This window comes from Larus michahellis, chromosome 2, assembly GCF_964199755.1.
Source record: "Larus michahellis chromosome 2, bLarMic1.1, whole genome shotgun sequence".
NCBI lineage: Eukaryota > Metazoa > Chordata > Aves > Charadriiformes > Laridae > Larus > Larus michahellis.
This window is the reverse complement of record NC_133897.1, coordinates 78,688,483-78,704,209: the sequence shown is the minus strand read 5'-3', so window position 1 is coordinate 78,704,209 and position 15,727 is coordinate 78,688,483. Positions and strand designations below refer to the sequence as shown.

Here is a 15,727-nt window from a genome sequence, read left to right as displayed (position 1 = left end):
CGGCTCTGTCTGTTAAGTCACTTGGGATCAAAGTACCCTTCCTTCAGTGCTTTTCTGGTGCCCCTTGTCCTCTCTAATGCCGCTCTCCCTTCATTAATGGCCAAGCAACCATCTAATCTTACCAGCACTAAGAGACCATGTGCCAAAGGAGAAGTGGCAGAGGCTGGAAACATTTCTGTGTTTTGGCAATTTTAAGGTTGATAGCATTTTATTCCTTTTTCAAAAGAGTGAATCATGGTGCTGACTGTAATCTTCACTGCATCTTCCCCCTCCCATTTGTTCGTATTCTCCCCGCCACAAAGGATGAGAGGTGTTGTCCTGTAACCAAATACCTGCGTCTAAGCCACCAGCAAACGCTCTGCAAGCCATTAGTGGTCAACAAATATCTGGCAGGGAAACCTCCAGATTTAAAAAAAAATAGTGAATGCAAGAAGGCCCAAGGCCTGATTTTAAATCCTTGATTCCACAAGTAAAATTGTCCAGGAGTTTCCAGTATGATCGTGCTTTAGATCCAGTTTCTAACAACCATCTTTCTCACAGGGAAAAGCTTCAGCCCTTTAACATAAGGATTGCCTGGTCACAGACATTGCCCTGTTTAGTTTCAATCAGCTTTGGGGAGTTGATACCACTTTAAAGTTGGTCGTATTGGCGTAGCTTGCATCTGTACATGTTTAAACGAGGGATTACAGTGATGGAGTGTCCATAAACACCAGTTACGCAGTTTGAACTAAATCACACCTTTCATCATATCAGAAAACTGCTGTGCATGGGACCCAATCTCAGAGAGTAATTTTAAACCAGTTTGAGCTGATACAAAAATAAAACGGAGAGATTTTTCATCAAGTAAAATGTGTTTGGTATATGTTAATCAGGACAGGTATAAACCAATCCAAAGAGGATCTCTGAAAATGAGATAAGATTGTGTACATAAAGGATTTCAGTAGCTCAGCTAAATCAGTTATAAAACTTCTAATTTAAACTAATGCTACCTATATTTGGACAGTGAGAATTAATGGGCTGCAACTCTGCTGTAAGGAAAATGTTACCAGTGGAGATCTAGTCCAAGAAATCTGTCATTTATCAGTTCCTCAAATGCAGCTCAGTCTCTTCGAATTATCTGAAAACATCGAATTACCTGTGAGCCCAATGGTTCTTTGCACAATGCCACAAATTCATTTTGCAATGGTTAAAATAACCTATGTAATGCAGTTAACATTTCTCCATAATCTCCTAAATCAATCTAAATCCACTGTTAAAATACCTCTAATTCCAGCTGCAGTTTGGTAGTGGTGTCCCAACAAATTTTAAAACCTCCTTCTCCTCCCGGCATATTTCTTTTTCGAAATGACCAATGGAGAAGCCAATAGATTTCTATAAATCACTGTTGGATGAAAACAAGCATAAAAAGGAGGCTTGAAGTTGTTTAATATTACAGATGTTTTGGAACTCTATTCAGTAGTTGGCAAGTCACACGAAGCTGCTCTGAATTCTTTATAATCTAGACACAAAGATCATTGAACTCTGAGAGAACCTCTGGGCTTTTATTCAAAAATATGTTGGCTTCTATTTACCTCTTTCTTCATTTGTATCTATCAAATGGCTCAATATATAAATAAAGCCCGGGTGTTCTTATTAGCTAAGGCAGTATTTCATGCAGATTAATGCCAGCAGGTTTTGTAAAATACATCTCTATTCAAAGCTGGAGTATGTTTTGAATTAATTTTCATCCTGTATACGAATCAGGTATATTCTACTCCAGTTCTTGTACAGGGCTCAGCTGCAGCACATAGGAGGAACCTGCCGTGTTTAATTCTAGTCCCACCATCCTTCTTCAGCAAAGCAGTTCTAACCCTAAGCGTCTGCATAATCCCATTGACTTTAATGGGAGTACTCACGTGCTCAGGTATATTAAAATTGTAATTGAAAGCAGCACCTTGCTTTCTCAGGACCTAAGTGACATACCTAGCATTTTATTGAACAGGCTTATTTAAATATTACCTCATGCATATGTTACGAGCAAATCTTTCTAGTTCAATAAAACAGGGTTATTGTTATTGAGTAAAAAAAATAAAAAATGAAATCTTTACTTTTCTTTGCCTCTAAAGCAGTCTAAAACTCTTACTTGAAACTGAAAATATTGTGTTGGCTAGAAGTACTTTGCCAGCTGAGCCAAAACACAGTCAGATATTAATCTGATGTTGGTCTTAATAGAATAATGGGCAAGAGGATTTAATGGGATTAATAAACTGACTGTTTTAAAGAATGCTTTGGTCGACTACCAGCTAGAAACTCAACATCCCACATAAGATATCTCTGCGTTTGGCTAATTTTGCCAACGCTAAATTGATTGTTCAAATGGTCCCAGCTTTGGAGTGGTTGAGTGGCTTTTTTTTCTGCGTAACATAAACACCCTCACAAGCAAAATCCCTCCACTGAGGCAGTAAGACTGTGATGAAACCAGAGAATGGAGAAAATATACATACAAGATTATAGCGGATCACACGCAAACTGTTTGAGGCACTGCAGCGTGATTTCTTCCCATCCTGCGGAAACTCTGCCTAGTGTGCTCTAATAATGGAAATGTTTGGATTAGTCTACATTCAATCCATTTGCCTCAGCGTCTCACCAAATGTGAGGTACGCCATCAGTCTCGATGACTAACTATTTGTAATTTAGTTGTAGCTTTCTTGTAGCTGTGGCGATCTGAGGTCATCAGCGAAGCGAGGTTTGCGGAAGAAGCATTGCTAATGCATTAGACCAACTGATACGGTTGGAAAAAAACTAATGCAGCTTTTTGGATACACAAACTCTTCATCGAGATAGACCAGAAGCGTAACTGGAAGATACCTTTGTGCTCACCTGTAAGGACAGAGTGGTTGTACCGGGTGAAGCCCTAGGCTGAAAGTCAGCCATGACCCTATTTTCAGACTCAATGGAGCTGGGTGATTGTTGTTGGGTGCTACTTGGACTAAAGCACTGCTAAAGAAAAACAGAGGTCTTACTTAGGCATCTTGCAATCCACACATAGAGGACAAAGCAGTCGCTTTGTGTCAGCAGGCAAGGAATGAAAAGGCAAATGATAAAGAGGACAGACTGATGTCACAGAAAATAGCACTAACTTAAAAACCTGCAGAGACACACACCTTCCCATGTTTTATAGCAATTGATGCTCATTTTAGCATAACAACTACGGATTTCCCTACAGGGTAACTAGCAAATACACACTCAAATTCGTGTATGCCCTCCCAGGCTCTTTCACAATGCTCAGACTAAATATACGGATCTAAATTTCTGGTTTTCACGCTAGAGATTTCAGATTTCTCTGCCGCTGAAAGCCTCCAGGAGCCTCAGAGGTGAGTACTGCATCACTACTGTTACAATTAGAAGGCTCGGTGTGCCAGATCTCTAACAAAGAATTTATTTTTCCAAAATATGAAGTATTCTGGCATGCTTAATGACTGTCAACAAATGTAAAAAGATGCAAAGAATTTTTAACTGAATGGCTAAAACATAAATACCTTGTCCTCTCAATGGCAGAGCTCTTGGTCTTGACTCTCACTGGCTCTGTGGCCACTGGAGTTCTTTAGACTAAACAAGAGCTGAATTCCTAGGGTAGAAGGTACTGTAATAAAATCAAATATCAAACCAAAATCAGATTGAATTAACTTAAAAATCTGCCCACTTTTTTCCTCCCTGTCGTTTGCTGGTCACCCTTTAAATTCAGAAGAAAGAGGCTGGGTTCATTTTACTGACAGCACCCAGAAACATGCCGATGTCTAAAGAGTACCGCTTCTGAAACGTCCTTTGTTTGGGAAGCTTTAGCGGGGAAAAGGGAACCTTACGCCGTTAATCGGGAATAGCCTTAAATCATTACGGGGAAACACAGAAGCCCAAAACCGAAGGATACCCTAGCAGATCCTTCCCCTTTCTTAGGAGAACGGCCAGTGAGAGCATTACTCAGGTTTTCTGGGATACAATAGCATTCAGAAGGTGGGGGAAAAAAACCTATAAAAATCGGAATGCCAAAACGCAGTGAAGCTGCCGGCCCGGGGCCGCTGGAGGGCACTGGCGGCCCGCGGCCGGCCGCCGGGGAGGCGAACGGCAGTTTTTTTCTCTTTGAGGTCCTGTCATTCCTGTATAAACAAGTTACGTTCAAGTGTTTAGGATATAAATTACGACCATGCAGGCTTGCCTCGGAAAGAATGTAAACACAGCACTGTGGTCGGAGCAAACTCTGAAACTGACTTTATAATTTATCACAGGCCCTGAGAAGCTCGGGGAAGAAAAGGGCATGTTTGAGCATAAATGTGTATTTAAAAAAGATGAGGAGTTTTGTCTTTATATATAATTACAGAGATATAATTTTATATGTATATGTGTCTATACGGATGTGTGCGTGTATTTACATATGTACACATACATGCGTACTAGTTTTCTGAAACTCTCGAATTTTCAGCCTTGGGGTGCGGGTACGGGCAGCGCCGGGGTGATGTGGCGGGGCTGCCCCGGCTTGCGGGGCACATTGGGGTACGGGGGTGTCTCTGTCCCCTCCGTGGGACGGGATGGGCTGCGCTGGGGGGGGGGGGGGGCGGTGGCGAGTTGCGCCCGCCGGCGGGTCCGCGCAGGGCTGCCCCCGGGACGTGGCCCCGGCCGTGGCCACCCCCCGGGCCGAGGCGGGCCGTGCCGTGTGGGTTCGGCAGGCACCCCCCGGGGGGCAGAGGGGGGTCGGTGTGGCCGGGGGCGCCTGCGGGATGAGCGGGCGAGCAGCTCCCGGCGCCCGGCTCCGACCCTCGGGCCGCTCACCCCCCGCAGGGCACGGCAGCATCTCGGGGACGGGGTTTGTTTTGCTCGGGGTATTTTATGGGCCCTTTTTAATTTTCTTTTGTTTCTTTTTGTTTCTTTTATTTTCTTTTTTTTCTCCCTTCCCGCCCTATTCACTAGCCACGCCGTTCTCGGTGCCTCCCCCCAGTCCTTATCAAAGCACCGTTTTATCGCGGAAACCCACCCATGACTTGCCCTCCCGGGTGCAACCCGGCGTTGCGCTGGGGCTGCTGCCCCCGGCCCTGGCAAAGCCCCGTCGTGGCACAGAAGGACCCCGACGGGGCTGCGCCGGCAGGCGGGACGGGGACACGGGGACACCTGGACACAGCTCTACACACAGGGGAGGGGGTTTCGGGCCCGGGAGAGCCCTCGAAGAGAGGAGTCAGTCTGGACCCCGCTGCTTCTGTGTCCGCCGACCCGGTTATTTCAAAATCTATCCAGCAGCGGGAAAAAGCAGGGTGGGACGTGGGAGCGGGCGGTGCAGCCCAGAGACCACGGCACTGGCACCCTCGGGTCAACCGCTACGCTCCCCTCCTCCGCCTCCAGCCGCTGAAGGATCTGGGGTTGCAGCTCGAACAATCTCGGATGCTGGGGTGGAAGACTTTTCCCAGAAGGAGGCGAAGGAAAAATAAGTGCCTGTCCAGTGCATAGTCGTTTATATACATTTTATTGGAAAAAAAATTTGTACATCAAAATATTTTGGCAAACTGTAAAAAGTATACATAAGTGCAAATATATTCTCCTTTTAAAGCAATAGTGTGTGAGTATACACGAGATTTATTTAAAATAATTTTTTTAAAAATACTGTGGTAGAAAACAACTTTTGTAAAAATAAAAAAACAAAACATTGTATTGCTGCAATACTGGAAAAAATTGAACTTTTCTTAAAGTCTATACACGAAAGGGCTAAACAATACTGTTTTAATAATATCGATCGGTCGGTGCTGAAGTCCATACAGAGTGTCCTTGGTCGGGCTTGGGGAGAGAAAAAAAATAAAGAAATCAATTTCCCACTAACGCAGCAACGGAAGGGGGAGTCCTCGCAGGTGCTGAGCTGGGAGATTTATTTTTCCTATTCAAAGACACTTTCTCGTATACAAAAATATCGAATTGTTCCCTTTCCCAAAGCTCGATTCTTTAGGAGATCACAGAAAGGTGGTTTATGATTAAGGTGGTCAGACTTGGCATAAGGACACTGAAGTCCCACCTAACCCAACACATCACACAAGGCATTTTTTCGTTTAGGAAGAGCTTTGGAGCGTGCATCGGCTGTACTTGTCCTTCAGAGGATGGAGAGGGACCGAAAACACTGCTTCCTTAGGTAATTTTTCTAAGTGACTCGTGTACTACCAATGCTATCAGAGTGCACATTATATTTAATCTGCGTGGGTCCGTCTACACCTCGGCTCTGTTCATGCCACCTGATTGTCTCTGTTGGGGCGCTGCCTTCACATCACGCAGGGCTTGATGTCTTGACAGACGCTTTGATGGTGGTGATGGTGGTAGTAAGATCCACTAGCGGATGGGTGAAACGAAGAAATACCGTTAAAATTGAGGACAAAATCTTTCCTGTCGCACACTGGGGAGGGGTGATGCTGGTAGCGAGGCAATCCCACTGCAAGAGAAAGAGATAAGAAGAGCTGCTGAGAAGTCGGGGTAGCTCTGCTCGGGCCGAGCAGCCCTTCCTCCCTCACCCGCAGGGAAGGGAGGCTGCGCACAGTCGGGCTGACACTTTCCCTCTTCGTTTACCCCGCTCTCGCCTCCCAACCCTGCGAGATTCGGGAGCTCCCCTTCGGCTTTCCTGGAGGCGGACCGGGCGCTCCCCCCGGAGCAAAGCCTGCCCCGCTCGCAGGGCAGAGAGAGCGGTGGGTCCCATCGCCCCGAGAGAGCAGGGGACGTCGATCCCCCGGTGTCCCCCTATGGCCCGCGGGTGGGCTCGGGGCTGCACCCGTGCTCGTACAAGCCCCCGCGCCCGCTCTGCGCAATTATATCCCACAATTATATCCCACAGTTATATACCACACAACGGTGTGGCACACAGTTCTGAGGACGGGAAGGCGGGCGGAGGAGGATGCCCACGGACACACGCGTGGCCGCATCCCGGGCGCAGGCATGCCTCAGAGCATCCCTCCCGTGTGGCGACACAGGCACAGCTCAGTGTCTGCCCCTCTGCCTGCGCATTTACCAGCGTGTGGGGTCAGGTCAGCCTCTGCGTGTGGTGTGGATGAAGGAGTGCGTGTGTGTGCGAGGAGAGGATGCGACTTGCGTGTTTTTCTGGATGCGCCGAAGCCATTTCAATCCGATTTCCATCTCTGGTCCCTCTTGCCCCTTCCTGGGAGGTTTTTGCCTTTGACTTGAATGGCTGCAGGTTGAATTCCAACCACGATCCGTTTGTGTGTTGATAGTGTACTTATCTATGTGTGTGTGCGTGTGTATAGGAGCGCGCACGTCAATACGCGTGTGTGCTTTCAGCAAACGTAAAATACAGAGCGAGGACACCCTACGGTTCATCATCACCAACGAGGCGAAGAACACCCGCGGCACCAACATGTAAATGACCTTGCAAATTCCCATTTTCATTTCCCACAGCCCAAGGCAGCCTTTCGGGGGACAAAGTCCAAGGGCCGCGCGGGAGACGCACACTCCCCCGTCCCTCCTCCAGCCCGGGACATCGGGCCGTGCTGGGATCTTTAGCCTGGCAGGGTTACTACTGGATCCGGCGGGAAGGGGAGCATTGCCTGAGCAAGGCCTGCAGGGTAGAGCCAGAGAGGGATTTGATTTGGCATGTGGACGTCAAACTCGGCTAGCGGGATCCTGTCAAATCTGACCGAGGGTCAAGGAAAAAAAAAAAGAAAAGAAAAAAAAAGAGAGTAAAAAAAAAAAAAGGAAGAAAAAAAAAGGAGCAAAAGAAGGAGAAGCAGAGAAGGCGGGGGGGAAAAGCGGGAAACGTCCCCGGTTTTCCCCAGGGTGGTGGAGCCGAGCCCTTTGGCGGCGGCCGGCGGCGGTGCAGAGGCGGCGCGCACAGCCCGTCTCCTCCGGCACTGTCCCCTCCTTCACCCCGCAGAGCTCACTTTATAAAAGTGATTATTTCGCTGGATTTCCTCGGCTTTCTAATAACCCTGCTGGTATGCTCACCATAAACCGGGGCACTTTATTACAATCCCGATTCAATCATTTAGCAGGATTTAATAGCGTGCGAAAAAAATCCGGCTCCCCCCCGCCCCCCAGCTTCAAAATCCTTTTAACAGAACCGAGCCTCCTGTTTCCAATTTTTTCCTCTCTTATTCTTGGGTCTGATGCAAATTCAAGGTTTTAAGTCCGCCCTGTCGCTGTCATAAGTAGCGGATTATTGACTGATCAACAGCGATTGCCACCGAATTTGCTTTGCGTTTAACTAAGAGAAAGGGAAAGGCGAAATTCACTTGCTACTGTTTTCGTGGGGAGAGAAGGAGAAAGATTACTGCTGGTAATGACTACGAATGAAGGAGCTCGGATCGTTTTTCCCCATCTCCTTTCACTCTACTAGAACTTTTGCACCGCAGAGATTTTACGTAGCACACAGGAATAAGAATTGGATCCACTCAAAAAAATAAAGGGTTGGGTTTTTTTTTTTAGTTAGTCAAGGACTGGGGGTGGCTTCCACTAAAGTCCTGGGCCCAGATCCTGAAGCTGTAGGAAATAAGCGAGAAACTCCGTTTTGCGGAGCGGTGGCATTAAGTCTGAGCTGCTAAAACGGACGCCCGTCGTCGGCATTAAGAAAGCGTCCATCGTTCTGTCTGCGTGTATATCCGTCCTTGAACAGAAACAATTCGGATTTAAACGGCTCCAGCCTCAGAAAAGGTGGTGGAGGCTTCGGGGGAACTAGTTCCCTTCCTCTCTCTCCTTCTGCTTTTTGTTTTGAAGACCTGTTCTTGGGCTGCTTCAAAATGAAAATTTCTCTTCCAGGAATAGCCTTTCCCACCTCGGGTGCCTGTCAGGAGGAGGGGGCAGCCGCTCGCCAGCCCCGCTCCCCGGACCAGCCCCGCTCCCCGGACCAGCCGCACTCCCGCTCCACGCGTGGCCCCGTGGGCCCTGCGCGGCGGCCCGCGGGGCCGCAAGGAGTAAAACAAACAGGGGGAAAAAAAAAAAGGAAAAGAAAACAAACAAACAAACACAAACAAATCCAAGTAACAACAGCTATATCAACAAAGCAAAGAAGAAATTCCTAACGGTAAAGGTACATATTTCGGCGGGGGGTGGCCTTGTGAACCATCCGGCCTCTCGCCCCGGCCCCCAAAACCACGTGGAAGGACGATCTGAGTCTCCGAAAAGTGGGTTCAAGCCTCCGCAGCAGAGCCCCGTGGGCACGGAGGAGCCCGTCTGGGGACGCACCGCCTCCCCGCAGCCCGCTCTGCGCCGAAATCCCGGTAAGACGGCGACCCGCTCTGCAACCGCCTCTCCCCAGGAGCCACACCAGGGCTATTTAGGGGTTTGGGGTTTTTTTTGTTTTGTTTTTTTAAGGGAGGAAAATTTGCAACCGCTTGCTCTACCCTGACACCCCAAGTCCTTTCTGCGGTGATGGCAAGGCGGCTTCCCGGGCGTCTGGGCTCCCAGCTCGCCCTCCCCGCGGGGGCAGCAGCCTGTGGGGAGGCCGGGGCAGGCTGCGGAGCTCGCAGAAGGACAGGAGAGTGATTGACAGGCGCCCAAGGAGGGGGCGGGAGGGGACTCAGAGCTGAGGGTCGCCTGTATTTGTTACTTGTTGAAATTCCCATAAAATTGAACAAGACCCCGCTCTCATAGGGGTTAAGTCAGGCTAAAATCCTCTTCGGTGTGGTCCAGCCCAGACTGTCTTTGTTTGCTTAACCTCCGGGACCCACGTTTAAAAGGGCTATTTGGAAAATTTCCCCGTAAGAGCCCAACATCTTTTACCCATTTTTGTGCTCGGATTTTTCTGAGCAGACATTGTCTGTAATCACCGGCCGGAGGGGTGGGGGGGTTGGGAGACAGAGACCAGAAAACTCTTTCCCTCCGGTTGCAGAAATACACTGGATCCGCTTTAATCTCTCGCGCATTTTTCAAGATAAGCGGTTTGGTTTCAGGTTTTTTTTTTTCTTTTTCTTTTTTTTTTTCTTTTTTTTTTTTTCACTGCAGGGCTTAGAAGATAATATTTAACGCCTTTTTTTGATTACTCCCGAGACGCGTCTCCGCGGACCGCAGTTTACCGAGGCGGCGGCGATGCCTGGCGGCGCTCCCCGCTGAGTGAAGCCGCAGCCCGGGGCGGCGGGGATCGCCCCGATCCCGCCGCCGCCCACAAGCCCACATGCCGCCGGCACTCGAGGAGCCGGGGGGGGACATGCGAGCCGGGACGAAGCCCGGACCGAGCCGGGCTTTCCTCGGAGCGCTCCTTCTTGGCGCTGGGAGACGGAGGGATGCTCGCCGCCGTACCCACGCCCCCCCCCCCCCCACGCCCCCCAGGCATCCCCTCTGTCCCGAAACAGAACAGCTCCAACCCACGCGTGTTTTCTTCCCTCTCGCAGACAATGCCCCTCTTTTTCCTACGCCGTGGAGGTCGGGGTTTCCCCGCGCGAACCCCTCCTCGCCGGAGAAAGCCCCGCCGGCGCCCCGCTCGCCGCCGCCCCCGCTGTCCCACCCCCCCGGGTCCTTACCTGAGAGGTCGTCGCGGGGACTCTGGTGCAGGTAGCCCTGCTCCAGGGAGTAGGAGGGCACGCTGGAGTGGATGCCGGAGGAGGCGGCGTTGGCGGCGGGGAGGCCCTGCTGCTTTATGTAGGGCGAGGCCCCCGAGGCTGTCCAGTGAGCCGAAGGGCTCGTGTAGGGCGAGTGGCACTCGATGGCGCTCGCCATGGCCGGCGAGGAGGGCACGGGGCTGCTGCTGCTGTCGGGGCCGTAGTCCCCGTTGGCAGTCACCGGGCAGCTGGCCATGTAAGTCGAGCCCGGGTTGGGCGACATGTGCGGGACGTGGTGGCCGCCGCTGAGTCCCTCGTAGCCGCTGGCCATGGCGTTGGGCATCATGTCGAGGTTGTAGCCGTTGGAGTGGCAGGCGAGGGAGGCGGGGGGCGCCTGGAAATCGAAGCCCTGCGGGAGGATGGAGGCGCCGAAGCCCAGCCCGTTCATCATGCGGTACATGGGCTTCAGCGCCTGGCATTTCCTCCTGAAGCCGCGGGGCCGCCGTCGGAAGGAGCCCTCCTCGAACATGAACTCGCTGGCCGGGTCGATGGTCCAGTAGTGGCCCTTGCCCGGGCGGCCCAGTCCCTTGGGCAGCTTGATGAAGCACTCGTTGAGGGAGAGGTTGTGGCGCACGGAGTTCTTCCAGCCCTGGTAGGAGCCACGGAAGAAGGGGAAGCGGGCCTGCAGGAACTGGTAGATCTCGCTGAGGGTCAGGCGCTTGGAGGGCGAGCTCTGGATGGCCATGACGATGAGGGCGATGTAGGAGTAGGGAGGCTTCTCGGGCCGCCGCAGCCCCGAGCTGGCCTTCTTGCTCTTGGAGGACGCCGCCGCCGCCGAGGAGGAGGAGGAGGTGGAGGTGGAGGAAGAGGAGGTGGAGGTCTCCAGGGCGGAGGAGGGCGGCCGGCTCATCTGGAGAGCTCCGGGAGCCGGGCTGCAGGAGCGGAGAGGGATGGGGGGCTCCTGCCGCTGCTGGCCGCTCTCGGTGGTCATCTGGCGGAGGGAGGGGAATGGGGCAGGGTGGGGTGAGGCTGGGAGGGAAGGGGGGGAGCCGGGCGGGGTGGGTACCGGGGCGGGGGGTGCCCCGCAGGGGGAGAGCGGGGGGGGGGGCGGTGGGAGCTGCTGTCCTCCGGGCACCTCCTCAGCGCGGCGGGCGGCGGCGGGGCGGCGGCAGCGCCCTGCGCATCCCTCCCCACCGTCCCTTGCGCAATGGCTCCTCTGCTTTCCGCCGGAGCCAGGCACTGGCGGGATGGACCGGCCCGGCCCCGGCCCGGCCCCCGCCCTCCCCGCGCCGCCCGCGGAGGCTCCGCTCAGCGCCGCTCCGCTTCCTCCCCGGCCCCCCACCTGGGGACCATCCCGCTGCCTAATCCGGCAAGGGGAGGAAGCGCAAGAGCCCCCCCCTCCAATCTCTTCCGCACTGTTATTCTTTCATATATACTTTCTTCTTACGTAAAAGGCACAGAGCGACCGCCTATCAGTTCCTTCAATCTTGCTCTTTTTTTTCTTTTTTTTCCCCCTTTCCCCGCAGACCCCCCTGAATCCGGCCGAGAAATCAGCAGAGATAGAGAGAGGGGGAGCGAGGCGGGGGGGCAGGGGGAAGAGACCACCCCCTTTCCAGCTGGCCTCTGTCCACCCGTCATCTGGGCAGGAGGGGCTGAGGCACTGCTGCCGCACCATTCCCGGCTGGCTGCCGCCGCCGGCCCCGCAGCGACACCGTTTACCGCCTCCCCGGGGCTCCCCCGGCCCCGCAGGCACCGGTCTGCCCGCTGCTCCCCGGCACGGCCCCGGGGCGAGGGAAGCTGCTGCCAGCCCAAAGCTCCGCCGCTGCCCCCGGGGCACAGGGGCGCTGATGCCGCCGGGAGCGGGCGTGGGTGCGTGTGAAGGGGTCGCCCGCCCTGCTGAGCCCCGGGCAGCTGCGTCTGTTGCTCCTCAAGCCTGTCAGACCTCCGGGTTTTAAGACTTCTCGCTACGCCTTGCCACCCTCCCCCACTATAAAATGTAATTCATTTTATAGGGCAATAGGGGTCGAGCCCGAGGACCACGGATGCGCCCTCCCTCCGCCCCCCTGGGTACGTCCCCCCTGTGCGGCGGGTGGGTCACGCGTGTTGGCAAACGCCGTTTGCCGGAGGAAACGGGGCTCCTGGGGGGGCAGGGAGCAGAGGGGCCGGCGGAGGCACAGGCCTGCTCCCAGATGATGGAGGAGGCTCCAGGATCAAACTGGAGACGGAAGGAGGGACGGCGGCGGGAGGAGAGGCAGAGCAGACAGGGATGCTGGACCAAAGGCACGGGGGTGGGAAGGACGCGGGCAGAGCGGGACGCCGTGTCAGCGTGCCTGCAGCGCTGTGTGTGTGTCTGTGTGTCCGTCTGTCTCCAGCGCAGCTCCGTGCTGAGAGCTCGCTGGTGGGTACGGGCAGGGAGGGGGTGGGGCTGGTCCCAGACAGTGACCTGCAGTTGAGTGGTAGCAGGCTTTTTCCATCAAACTCTGCCTGGATACCACACACAGAGCCCAAGTGTCAGTTTACTGCCCTGAGCCCGGCTCCTTTTCCCTAAGCTCCACAGTAATTAGACAAAGAAAACCTAAATTAACTGAACAGGCGTCGACAGCTTCCTCCAGATCACCACTGCTACATACATGGGAATGTGTCCGAAAATGGCTTGATTGTACCTGAGGATCAGCTAAGAAAAACACTACCAAGCCCAGCAATGTTTACTACACATTTTTAACAGAAAAAAAATGATCGCCCAGTCCGTAGACCGTGTTTACCTTTCTTGAGGCGTAGATTTAAATTGTTCCCATAGTAAAAAAAAAAAAAAATTAAAAAATATCTATTTCTAAATCAATCTACCTCTCTGTATATCTTGTTTCTTTTTTTTTTTTTTTTTTCCCCCCCTCTGGAGGGGCAGGGAGGCCGACGTGCGATTCCTGATCTCGTTGTAACGACCAATTCGGAATATTAAAAAAAATAATAATAAACCGGTGGTTTCGTAGGTAAACATCCTTCCCTGCTCTAGGTCGGCGAGCGAGCGTCCTTTTTCGCCTTCCGCGGCGGGACGTCCGTCTAAAAGTCACCCTCGAGTGAAATGCCCGTCGTTTCGGCGATCGTCAGGAGGCTCGATGCATCAAATGCAATGGTGGGGGGGCGGGAAGACGTCGCCTGAAAATGACCCTAACCTACCCCCTTTTCAGATAACTCGTTTTGATCATTAATATTAGTCGAGAGGGAAGAGGCATTTACTCCCAACGCAGATGTCACGATATACGACGGTGCCGTTACTTTTCGGTGCGAGCCAGGACAGACAATGAAGCAGAGGGCAGCCCGGTGGCAGGCAGCCGCATGCTGCTTCAGTCGCGACTTGACACAGCCCTGATAGGAGAATCGGGGTTAACACATGCACTCAGCAGCCTTCTACCTGTTAGCAATGTCCTCTTCTTCGCAGCAGACGCTGGTTTGAAACACAGCATGAAGAGGTCTCCAAGACATGGTACCGAGACTTTAAAAGATGGTTTGAAGTGCCTATGATTAAACAGAAGTGCATTTGCTGTTTGGTGGAGATGTTTATTTTGGTTGGTGTATCCATTTCTGAGCTGATCCCAGCTTTGGAGCACAACTGGTTTGTTTTACCAGAGTATACGGAAATTAAACTTTTTGGCAGATTTGGTTACTCAGATGTTGTTCTATAATCATCGTTTTTATTCTAGGAAATCTCTTCATTATTGCGGTTTCAGTTTCATGTTCATAACACAGTCCCCTTTGCTTCATGGGCTAAATGAAATAAGTTAGACTAAACCAGTTAAGAAAACGGGAGACAAATATGAAAGATAAATGTTTACGGTTATCTTGGAGTCCTTCCCCCCCCCCTTTTCTTACCCCCACCTCTTTTTGTTATTTTTCTATTCTTTCCCTCCTTTTTTTTTTTTTTTTAACTGCGTGCTTCAGGCTCTTTCCTCTCCTCTGAGGTCCTGCAGATGAGAAGCGTTTTTTCAATTAAAGCCGAGACTGAAACTTAAACAAATCCCTCCAGTATTGTAAAAGTGCGTTTCCTTAAGCCCTGGAGGATTTTCCTCCGACTGTCAGTTTCAGGGTGCCTGGATTTAGATCTCGATCTGCAGGGGCTGACAGAGATCCCTTTCCGCATGAGAGGCATGCGGGCATTTTAACGAGCTGGAGGAGCCGAGCAGCCGCAGCCGAGCGCTCGGCAGCCGGTCCCAGCGGCCCCGGTGGGCCCGGTGGCCCGGGGCGACCGCCTGGGGTGGGGGGGCAGCTCCGCCGCGGCGGAGGGAGCAGAGAGGCTGGGATGGGAAGGGACTCGCAGCGGTCCTGCCCCGTCCTTTGTGCTGCTCCCGGGACCTCTTGACTTCTCGGGACCTCTGGCAGTAGCCGTGCGATCCCGATGTTTGTTTGGAGAGGTTTTTCCGCTTTTTTTTTCGCCGCCCCCCTTCCCCTTTTTTTTCTTTGCGGACGCAATGGGCAGCAGGCGTGACTCTTTTTATAGACGTCTCCCCGAAGCCTGCCACCAGGACCCTTCTTCCCAGCTCCTGTTAAAGGGTCGGTCTCCCCTTTCCCGAGGCAGAGGAAAAGGAGAGACGGTAGCGGCGTCCGAAGGGTTGAGACACCTCCCATCTCAAGTGCAGACAAGGACACTCAGCCCAAACGTAGAGGCCTACCTCTCCTTGCGAGAATAAAAGACAGCCTGACCCCAAAACCATCACCAGACATGCTCCCTGCGTGGAACGGGCACCTCTCTCGTAGCATTTTGCAGGGGGTTACCTGGGGTATCGCCACATTGGTTTGGCTGGCTTCCCGTGGAGATACCTTGGGAAATTTTTCAGCAGTGCCTAGATGTCGGGGTGGTGGTGGTGGTGAGCTAAGCCTGGGTCAGGACACCTCCGTGAAGGTGATGATCGTGAATTAGCAGGGTCGCATCTTTCCCTTTTCCTCCCTGCAGCACAAGTCTCCCGTCCAGGGCAGCCTTGTTCAGTGCCCGAGGACGGAGAGAAAGACCAGGCGAGAAAGAAAGTTTGGGCGAGAAGCCATCCGAGGAGCAGGACCTATTCGCCTTTGGAGAAGTGTTTTTCAGGGGGAAATCGGCCTCAGCAGGTGGGAGAAGAGGCACCACCCAACTCTCCCAAGCTGGACACGCAGGACCCTGACTCCCGGGAGCGTCTCGCAGGGAGCCGGGACTCCGCTGTCCCCAAGGACCGGGGGACCCCGCGGAGGGGAAGGTGCGAGCACTGAACACTAGG

At 52.6% G+C, this 15,727-nt stretch overlaps 1 protein-coding gene across 1 annotated transcript; it reads right to left on the bottom strand.

Annotated features, from left to right (window-relative positions):
• Positions 1-6,150: 6,150 nt before the first annotated feature.
• On the bottom strand, positions 6,151-11,613 carry FOXF2 (forkhead box F2). The gene is made up of 2 exons (XM_074573514.1): positions 10,467-11,613; positions 6,151-6,436 (listed from the first exon to the last, which is right to left on the bottom strand). Exons 1-2 carry the CDS (start codon positions 11,473-11,475, stop codon positions 6,270-6,272), a joined length of 1,176 nt encoding a protein of 391 aa, XP_074429615.1. The 5' UTR covers positions 11,476-11,613; the 3' UTR covers positions 6,151-6,269.
• Between the last annotated feature and the right edge of the window lie 4,114 nt (positions 11,614-15,727).

What these genes read in the sequence shown, in the direction of transcription:
- FOXF2 (XM_074573514.1), bottom strand. Translation starts at nt 11,475, where the DNA reads ATGACCACCGAGAGCGGCCAGCAGCGGCAGGAGCCCCCCATCCCTCTC. An exon ending in TCCCCGCGACGACCTCTCAG is followed by an intron (nt 6,437 to 10,466) that starts GTAAGGACCCGG and finishes TTTCTCTTGCAG; the next exon opens with TGGGATTGCCTCGCTACCAG.